The following is a 10,566-nucleotide window of genomic DNA, read 5'->3' as shown; positions in this document are numbered from 1 at the left end:
GTGGAAAGGTATGAAAATACCTTGTCAGGTCCTTGCCAGGTCATTCTGCACTGCTTTCAGTCCCCTGGGCCCACACAACTGAGGTGTGAGCCAGGCTGGCCCAGACCACCAAAGATGGCAAAGGAATCCAAATCAACAAGAACATGAGGTTGTGAACAAGAGTTGTGTGACCATGTGCACAAAGCCAGGACTGGAAACCCTCTGAGAATAAACTCCTTACTGGATCAAAACGCTGCATTACATGAACTGGAAAATGCAAACTCATTTGATTTTTTTAAAATAGTTTTATTAAGTATATGACAGAAGGCACATTGGAAAATATTCACCACCTTCTATTAATGCCTTTTTTAATGAAATATCATAGATATATTTGACAGAAATAAAGGGTATGAAAAACAAGCACTGAAGGCCTAATTATTTCATATAGATTTTGTTTTTTTCAGTGAAAATACAAGTTATAACATAAGGCTAAAATTTATGTCCTACTAAAGTCAAAGACCACTATTCTTCAAAGAAACAAAAGAACTCACAGAAAAGGTTTTGTACAAGAAGATATGAATGATCTAATTTTAAGAGTACAGTGTATTTATTAAAGTGTTTTTACAAGCCTTTCTTCATATTGTGTACACAAGTGACAAGAAAATACAGTTCTTCAAAGACAAAACCATGAAAAAATATGATCTGATCACATATGGGTAGTGTTGAAGTAAAGAAAAAGGAGAACTAACCTTTGGACTAGTTTTAGCTTTGGATTTGAGTGACCTGCCTGAAAAGTCCTTGTTTTTTATCCAATCAAATCCATGAAATTCCACAGAAGTCTGATGATTCAACTGCATGACGCCATGCTCAACATCCACGGCTCTTGGGCAGCAGCTGCTTGGCATAAAATACATCAGAGTGCAGATCTTCCCAGATCAAAATTGCCACCACAGGATGGTAAATACTCTAAGTGGTCTCAGCTCCACCTCTCCATCTCCGTAATTAATGCAGCAGGGTGGCACGAGGCCAGCAGTGCCAGCAGCAGGGAGGTGCCCACTCCAGCCCAAACAAGGGGGAGGCAGCTGGGTTTGGAGTCCCTCCAGGATGGATGCAGCTGAAACCAGGTTACAAAAAACAGGGCACAAGGTCCCAGCTGTGACACAAGTGTTCAAAACCACTAATGCTGAGTGGAGTGAGGCCCACAGTGAGCAGAGTGCACTGCAGAGAGAGCTGTGCTCTGCTACCCGTTGTATTCCCTGTTTTCTAGCAAGGCAATACCTGTGCTCAGCAGGGCTTTTAGGCAGCTAACTCAGGGCAGAGGGTTCCATTTCAGCTCTGGCACACCTAAGCTTTATTCATTGATGCAATGATGCCCAAAGCTCCTCTGTGCTTCACTTGTTCATTTGTACAATTAATTAATGGTGGCAACGCTTACTGTCTCACCAGGGTGTTGTAAAGAAAAAGCTTACTAGAAATGGTAAGGCACACAGAAATTGGATAATAAGGACTTTGTAACCTAGTAGGAAAAAATTTAATTTGCACTGTTTGAATGTAGGACAAGGGTTAAGTTTAAGATTAAATTTCTGCCCTGCATAGACAAAGCACCTGAAGAAGGACTCCTGTCTCATGTCAGCCTCATCCTGGCCTCCTGCAAAACATAACCTTTCCCTTTTCTCTGGGAAATGATGAATATCTAAAGGAAAATCTTGCAGGACCTTTGGTAAGCAAGTGGATACTGCAGTGTCCCAGCATTTTATAAGAGTCAGGACCTGTTTCTGTTCTAGTCTTCTCCTACAACAAAGAAGAGGATGCACATGGCAGAGAATAGAGTAAAATTTTAAAACCTAGTATGATTTCACAGCTGGTGCTCACCTGAGCAACCCAGGAGTCATTTCCCATCCTGCTCACAAGAACAGGTATAAACTTCATTTGTGCCATTCATTTCCTTCTTGACTCCTGCTCCCTTCTCTCTCAAAGGTTCCAGCTCAGGCCCATCCTGTGTGGAGTCTTTGTCCCAGGTTTTTTTGTCCTCATTTTCTGTCCTTACAGATTTAGGCTCCTCTTCTTTTGTCTTTCTTTCCTTCTCCTCCTTGGCAAGCATACGATAATTATAATAATTCATGATGAACAGAAAGGTTCCTGCCAGGACCATCACAGATCCACATTTAATGAACATATATTTATAGTCCCCAAAGGTATCAATAAGAATTCCTGTAAAAAAAACAAAGGAAATTTAGAGATTAAGGCAAGGGTATTGTGTTTTCAGATCCTGTATATCAAGGAGCACCTTTGTGGCTTTAGGATGAAACGTTCTCTGAACTTCTGGTCTCTTCCACAAACACCCAAAGCCTGCAAATGCTGAACAGGTGTTGCACTACACAGCCTGTGGGTAGCTGACATTGGTACAGGTAATGCTCTGATAATTTGCACAGTTCAGTAGAAGGGGATGGAACCTACACTGCAAAGTCTGGACTTTTCCAGCACACCTATTTTTTCCATGCTAAACTACTCCTCTGGTCACAGAGTCTGCACAGAGCCTGCAGGCAGCCTTTCCACTGACTCCAATGATCAGCTGCAAGGATGCCCATTTGGCTTGGCAGTCAAAAAGCATCATTTGGGAAGACTTTCATGAGAAGGCACCTTCCCACTGGGTCTCATCTCAGGCTCTTGGCAAAGACCCTGTGATTTATTCCACCATGGGTCACCCACCAGCATTAGAGGGCACTCAGCTTTTGGTCACAGTTGCCCTTTCTGCAGTTACACTCATGATCTAAAGAGGAAAGGGCACAGCGTGAAACTGGAAAACATTAGTTCCAGGGAAAGCAAAGATGATGCTGTCAATGTCAGATAATTTCAATGCCAAGACAAATGTGACAGGTTCCTCTCAAAGGTTAATGCCTCTGCTACAGAGTTACAGAGTAATTGAAGGGAGACGGCTTAATTGAAATGTCACCATTCTCCATTATGTCAAAATGTAATGCAAATCTTATTGGGATTATGATCCTGAGCATTAATTCTCATTTACTGGACAACACAGACCATTCTTAACATCCCAATTCCTAATAAAGTAAGACCCACTCCTAACCTGGCCTTCACAGTACAGACAATGTTCCCTGAAACTGCCCCATCATCCATCTCTGACGTTTTGGAATATGTTCTCCTCAAAAGGAGGGACCTTTAATTACTTCCCGATTGACCCTTAATGTTGAAAAGCTGCTGATTAATTATCCCACTACATTGCACTAACAGGGGTTTTTTATGGTCACCAAATAGATTTCCTGATCACAAAAATAATAATTTTTAACTGGTTTTGGTCAGTGTTTTTTTCCTGAATCATCCCTAGCTGACTTGGTACACCATTTTCAATGCACTGTGTTTTTCATGCTACTGGTGAAACATCAACCAAATGCTAATTGCAACAATTTTTCCTTTTCTGCTCATCAGGATGACCTAGAGGTCTCCTAAATAGGTTTCAATGAGAGTTTTAATGAGTAGAGTATTGGAAAATTCAACAGTAGGATAGTCTTGCCTCTTCTCCTTTGAGAATAAGATAAAGTCATAAAACACACTGGGAACAATTTACTTAGTTCATTAAAGCAGAACCCTGCAGTAGGTTATTAAAATGCCAAAGAACCAATAAATTTGCTGCTTATTAAAATGGTGGGAAAAACCCTAGAAAACTAATATTACTGATTATTACACAGAACTGTTTTAGCCTCATTAGCAGTCTCTAGTCATTAACTTAATCTCCCACACAGAAAATTATATAATTCAGAAAACGGTCATTTTAAAATTGTATTTTCTTTTGTTTGTCATTAATTAAATAATGAATCTCTAAGCAAGAGGATACAGCTGCTTCTGTCACACTGTATGAGCTACCCAGTAATATAAAGAATTAAACAGCTCTGCAGAATGTGTCATATGAAGCATTACCCAGATTTGAGTTTTGAATCCAGGAAAAGGGTTCAAACTGCAAAAGGAGCACATGCTATAGAGGGAATATTAAGGTTCTAAAACACAGGAGATCATTGCCCTTACTTAACTTTAGATGACTGAAAGTCCTCCTGGAAACTCAGTATTGTCCACATGGACAATATTTTGTGAGCTCTGCCTTTTGATATTTCAAACCATGGTATCCAAAATAAACCTTTTTTAAAATTCTTTTTAGAACAGACTTAAATCCTTCAGCTGCATTAAGATGACTGAAATTCTTTAGTGGCATAGTCAGAGCCTTAGAGACAAACAGCAAGGTTTGAGTCAACAAGAGGCTTTCATAGAACTGTTGTGTTTTACTTAAATTGGGGAGGACTCCAGCCTGCTGCAAAAGGAGGAGTCTCCAGGAGGAGCTGTCTGAAATGCAAGGTTGTTGGAAGGAAGTTGTAGGTGTTGTAGGAAGCCCCACTCTGCTAATTCAGTTCAAGTGTTTGAAGGGATCCAGGATTAAAAGGTGGCTCTGCAAGACTCACTTCAACTGGAGGACTACACAGAAAGGTGGAAAGAGGAAAGACTGGAGGAGACATCCTTTGCTGTCCAGTGGACAAAAGGTGATTGTGAGGCAGAGAAAACACATTTGGAATAATTTCCCCCACACTGTGCTTGCAAAAGTCTGAATGCCAGTGGCAGCAGAGGAGGAAAGCACACTCACCTCCAATAGGTGGTCCCAGCAGTATCGTGCAGCACTCGGCGATGGTGACGAGCCCGACGGCGCTCGTGAAGCGGGCAGCTCCCACCAGGTCCATCAGCGTCTCGAAGAGCATGGCACACACCATGCCAAAGGCCAAGCCAAAGAAGCTGGAGTACACAATGAGCCCTGTGTAGCTGGAGGCCAGCGGGCACAGGAGGTGGCAAGCACCGTTGAAAGCAATGGCGAAGCTGAAGAAGTACTGGATCCTTGGCCTCACCCACTTGCTGTTGGCAACGATGCCGGTGGTGGGGCGAGCAACCATGTCCACAATAGCAAGGATGGAAAGCAGGAAAGCAGCTGAATATTCATCGATGCCCGTGTGCTTTGCATAGGGTGCCAGGAAAACAATGGGGGCAAAGAAGCCCAGGAACATGAGCACATTTCCAATAAGGTAAATCAAGAACCCTCTGTGTTTAAAGAGGGAAAAATCAAGGTACTGATTGATTTTTTCAAAGCAGTCCTTTCCTCCTTCCTCTTCTGCTGTGTTCTCCATGGGGCCATCTTCAGTGATCTTACCTTTCAGAGCTTCCTTCGCTTCCTCAGTCACCTGGGTTTTGACCAGTGCTGTGCCTGCCCCGATGGGTCTGAAGAGAGCTCCTGCCACACAGCAGTTTAATAAAATCGCCCCAAGAATTAAAAAGCTGCCCCTCCAGCCAAAACTGTCAAAAAGGAATTGGTTGAGAGGTGCCAGGGTGCAAAGCATCACGGGGCTCCCTGCCATAGCAAGGCCATTGGCAATGGGTCTTCTCTTCAAGAAGTATTTCCCTATGATTATCACTGATGGCTGAAGGTTGAGAGCAAGGCCAAATCCTGGAAAACAGGTCAGATAAACAAAAGGAAGATTTGAGACCCATTTCTCCTCAGCTCATTGTTTGAGGAAATTGACAGTCAGCTGTTTCACTGGTGGCTCTTCATCGCCATAATCTGGATGCAAATGTTGCTCAGGGTGTCTCTGAGTTCTGGCTGCCACATTTGGGTACCCAGAACCCAGAAACACTCTTTCAGTCAGAGAACCCCCTTTCTTTTGCACTGCAAATCTCTTGGGTGGCAAAACTAGCACCAAGAGTTTGCTTCAGAGTGCACCAACACTATTCCCTCACAGAATGCTGGTGGGTTCTGCCCAGAGGCACTGGCCTTGCTGAGGGAGAGGATGGATCTGTTTTTAAAAAATGGCAACTCTCAGTTTGAGGAAGGTTGTTTCAGCTTAGACAGTGTCAACCACCAAAGTGTATCCATTCAGGGCTGGCCTCACCTTCCAAGGGCACCCAACTCTGCTGCCAGGCAGCCAGACCTGCACAGAAAATCACATCACCCTCCTGAGCCACAACTGATGTGGTACTGTGAGCAATTCAGGTCTGATGCCAAAGATTAAGAGGTCTGCAAGCACACAGCAAAACATCTACTGAGGATGCTAATTACACAGGACCCTAGAGTGTTTCTTTTAATTAGAATTTATTTTTATTGCATTTAGATATATAAATGCCATTATAAATCTGCTAATTCAGTTGGCCAGCTTTTCCTGCACAGGTGGAATCTGCAGGCAGAGATACCAAATGCTGTGATGGTCTCAGACTTCTGTGGTTCTGTTTGAGAGCACAGCCATGTAAAACCATAGAATCACACAATCAATAAGGTTGGAAAAGACCCTCAAGACCATGGAGTCCAACCTTTGACCAATCACCACCTTATGACCTAGACCAGAGCACTGACTGCCACATCCAGTTTTTTCTTGAACAGTTCCAAGGATGGTGAATCCATCACCTCCCTGGGAAGCCCATTCCAATAATCACCTTTCCAGTGAAAAAAAATCTTCCTGATGTTCAACAATTCTTCCTGATGCCCAACATCAATAATCAATAATTAAACATCAATAATGTTTTCAAGCATTTCTTTGACGTGCAGTATTTTCATAAAAAGTTCATTTTTCAGAACTCCATCAAAATGGCATTTAAAAATCATGCCACATATTTTCCACTCCATCATCCAGGAAAGAATGAGCCACATTAGAACAAAGCAGAAATATAATCCTTGAAGTGATTATATCAGAGAACATGAATCCTGAAAATAGGGTCATGCAGATTTTTTTCTTGTTCATTAGTCGATATAATTAGTTTGTTTAACTGTGCAGTACATAATTAGGCATATTGCTTTACAGAAGAGAATTTACAAAGGTCAAGGTCCTCAAAATTAATTAAGGAACACTATCATTAGTCACTGATAGAGTAGAATCCAACTGATGCAGCAGAATCCAGCCAGTGCTGGATAGCTTCAGTTTAAATGGGTTTGCAAAATTATGATATTTTCCAAGTCTAAAGTTTTGGGGGTTTTTTAATTACTTTGAAGTTTACAACATTAAAAACAAATTGAAATGGCTCCATATTAAAATGAATTTGGATACAAAAACATTCTCAGCATGAATTTTTTTAGATAGTCCATATCTTAGGCAGGGCACATCTTTGGGAAGTGCAGCCTGCTTGTAATGCATATAGGGCCAAATTCAGTGGTGAGCTGGGAACCACAGGGGAAAACCACAGCCCTGGTTAGAGAACACCCTTGGATAGTGCTGAAATACAGAAATGTATCTTTTTCCACCTGAGAGGATGCAGCACAGCAGGTGAGAGTTTGCATTAATTCCCCATTTCCCAGGCTGGTCGTTAGGGCAGAAATTGAACCATCATTTCCACAGGGTCATTTTTGGTAGGGACACACTACATGTCTTCCAAAGGAGGAAAATCAGACTGGATGCCAGCTACCCACTTAAACAATAATCATCTCTAATTTTTTTTATTATGTGAACATTAATTTACCAGTCAGACAAATCTAATTTAATATTACCTCATGCTCTTCCCATTAATTAAATTTGGAGAGTTTCAAATTGAATAACTGGAATTTCAATTTACTTTAAGCTTTTGGCTGACTTTAGTAGGAAATATTTACATCCATTTTACTGCAGTTTTCAGAAACTACAGCAGCTTTTCCATAGCTGGAATTGTTACTCAATAACCACATTTTCTCCCCAGGGATATGACAGAGAGGTCTGTCAGTGGTGTTGCAAGAGTAGAAGCAAACCTGTGCCAGAGGGAGTGTCCTTTCCTGGATTAAATATATTTCACTCATATTAGAAGGAAATAAGTGGTGCTACAGGACTCAGCTGTGTAGTTATTGATCTTGTTCTTACTTTATTGGCAAGGAACAAACAGACCAGGTATTTCAGTGCTCAACATTTACAGCCATGGCAAAGACTCTATTCTCATTAGCCCACATGCCTCACCCAAAATCCCATTTTATTTCATGGCAGTCTAATTGGTGCAGATTGAACTAAACTCTCACCAGTCGTTACTACCTTGCAATTAGCTTTGGAATTTGCTGCTTCTACCTCAGACTTCAGAAGAGGTTGCATGTTGAAACACCTATTTAATGCATCCAGGCTGGCATCTGTCCAGGTGGACAGCTTGCAAACCCCATTTCTTTGTCTAAGAGCTGCAGGGAAACAAATGGGAAGGGGCTGTGGGGTTTCCAGTGCATGCAAAGTGCCATCAAGGACAGAGCAGCCTCCACCAGCAGAGCCTGGCTCCTGCTCTGCATGCAAATGGAAACAGGCATAATCAAGTCAGCAACTGAGATTGCCGTGTCTAATCCCTCCACTGCAAACAGAACTTCCTGCTCTGCTCCTCTGAAGAGATTTCTATTAATATGCCACAGGCACAGAACTGTAGCAGAGACCTCCTCGTACCAAGACCTTGTTTTTACCTCCATCCCTGTGATTTACATGAGCACAGGCTTTTACACCAGTCTGTTTTCTTTCCAGGCTAGTAGGAAGGAGGCTAGAAAAGTGTGATGTTTACAGGTTGCTCTACAGTTACTGCAAATCCCCTTTACAAAAGCCTCTCTCCTCGTGCAGCAGCGCTGTCACAGCCCCGTGACGGGCAGGCGGCTTCATAATTGCCCTTGAATGCTTCCATGTTAGGCCTGACCAGGAAAAATACTTCAAGCTTAATTAATTAGAGGCATCCAGCATGTTAACAGGCTTACAAGCATCTTCCCTTCTCTGTCAAATTAATATTCCTTCCCCAGCACACACCCTGTGCCTGGAGATGATGGGTTATCAGCCAACACCTCACCCACACGGCTGCCCTTGTTCAGCAAGCAGCAGGGAAAGATGCACACAAAAGATGTGCTCTGCTCAGAGGAAACAGCACTGCAGACAAAGAGATGTGGGTGTTCTAGCCCTGTACCTCGGGGCTGGCACGAGGGTCACCTGTGAGCACTGCCCACACTGACAGCTCTCTGTGCTGGGTGATGGACCAGACTTGCACACACATTCAGGGACCAAGCAAGAGCAAGGTCTTTATCAATCCCAGGTCCACTGGGGTTATGCACAGAATTCCCTCTTGTCACCTTTTAGCTTTAGAACATCTAAAAACATCTAAAACACCTAGGTGCCTTCCCACAGCCCTGTTTCTTGTCTGAGTCCTTCTGCTCACCAAAATGCATGGAATATTTTTAGCAAAGGATTTATGGTTTCCATATGCTAATCTATCATTAGTCAACTTAGAAACACAGAATGGTTTAGGTTGTAAGGGACTTTAAAACCCATCCCATTCCAGCTCCCTTGCCATGGGCACAGACACCTTCCACTATCCCAGGCTGCTCCAAGCCCATCCAGCCTGGCCTTGGACACTTCCAGGGATGGGGCAGCCACAGCTTCTCTGTGCCAGGGCCTCCCAACCCTCACAAGAAGGAATTCCTTCCTTATATCTAATCTAAACTGCCCTCTGTCAGTTGAAACTCGTTCCCCCTTGTCCTGTCACTTCCCCCTTTGCCTTCCTAGAGGAAATTTGTTTAGCAGGAAGCTCTGCAAACTTATGCATTAAGAAATATGGGAGACGTTGGTTATTTTTATTTCCCATCTCTTTGTTCCTGGAGTCTGTTTCAAGAAAACTGCAAGATTGTTATTCATCCAAGAATAACACAGTTTCATTTAATTACAGTGACAGTCCTTAGGAAAAGTAAGGTTTAAAAGAGGGAATCCTACACAGGGACTTATTTACTACTGTACAGAGTTAATAAAGGAATATTGATATAGAAGAACAGGGTGACAAACTTTCTGTCCCAATTTACTTTCCTAGTGGCTGGTTTTATTGATTTTAAATGTTGAGCTCACATTTTCACATTCAGAAAGCAGCAACACTTAATGCATCTGCAGAGAGATTGGGAACATTCATTAAATCATACACCTGGCAACCTCAAAAGCCAATTTTGAACTCATTGTGTCATGTTTTCAAGCAGATGTCCTAGCTGCACTGGAATAAACTTTGGCTGTACCTAATCCAAAATAATAAAACAAAAATACTTACAATTAAACATCGATACTCACACAGGTGGAAAACTCTAATCCATCTACCTTTAAAAGCAATAACCTGGCACCTGCAGGCCTTAAAGATGCTGGACTGAGCCTATGCATTATTCTGCTTGAGTTTCCAATATGGAATTTCATATTTCAATACAGGCAGTTCAAATTGGAACTTCAAGAAGGAAACACAGGGGTTTTTTTTCACAATAAGGTGATTGTTGCCATTTTCAGTCAACTCAGCAGCTCTTATTTTCAGATAAAGGACTTCCTCACATCACAAGCTGGAAAAGAGCAAGTAAACTGAAGCAAACCCCTGAAATCTCATCTTGTGTATCTCACAGAGGGAAGATAACACACAGCAAAATAGGAACAAGGGTGCTTTCTTTATAGTCACACTTGTACCCAGAAGGACTTGCCATGCCCAGGGCAGAGCACAATTAACCTGGGTTTGCTTCAGGGGGAGCTGAGGGCACTGATGGCCATCCCCAGCAGCTGGCCCAGAGCATGGAGCTGCAGAGAACACAGCCCTGCCTGGATCCCACTGCAGAGA

General features: G+C 42.6%; 1 protein-coding gene across 4 annotated transcripts in view; it reads right to left on the bottom strand.

Annotated features, from left to right (window-relative positions):
* Positions 1 to 264: 264 nt before the first annotated feature.
* Positions 265 to 10,566, bottom strand: part of LOC107210308 (monocarboxylate transporter 2-like) — a 37,368-nt gene continuing 27,066 nt past the window's right edge. For all 4 annotated transcript variants that reach the window (XM_015640969.3, XM_015640970.3, XM_015640972.3 and 1 more), the window contains 2 exons: positions 4,625 to 5,473; positions 265 to 2,190 (listed from right to left, as the gene is read on the bottom strand). In XM_015640969.3, the coding sequence (XP_015496455.1) occupies positions 1,868 to 2,190; positions 4,625 to 5,473 (1,172 nt within the window). In that variant the 3' untranslated portion in view covers positions 265 to 1,867. The remainder of the gene's footprint in view (positions 2,191 to 4,624; positions 5,474 to 10,566) is intronic.

This window comes from Parus major, chromosome 12, assembly GCF_001522545.3.
Source record: "Parus major isolate Abel chromosome 12, Parus_major1.1, whole genome shotgun sequence".
Taxonomy (NCBI): domain Eukaryota; kingdom Metazoa; phylum Chordata; class Aves; order Passeriformes; family Paridae; genus Parus; species Parus major.
This window is presented reverse-complemented; position numbering and strand designations above follow the sequence as displayed.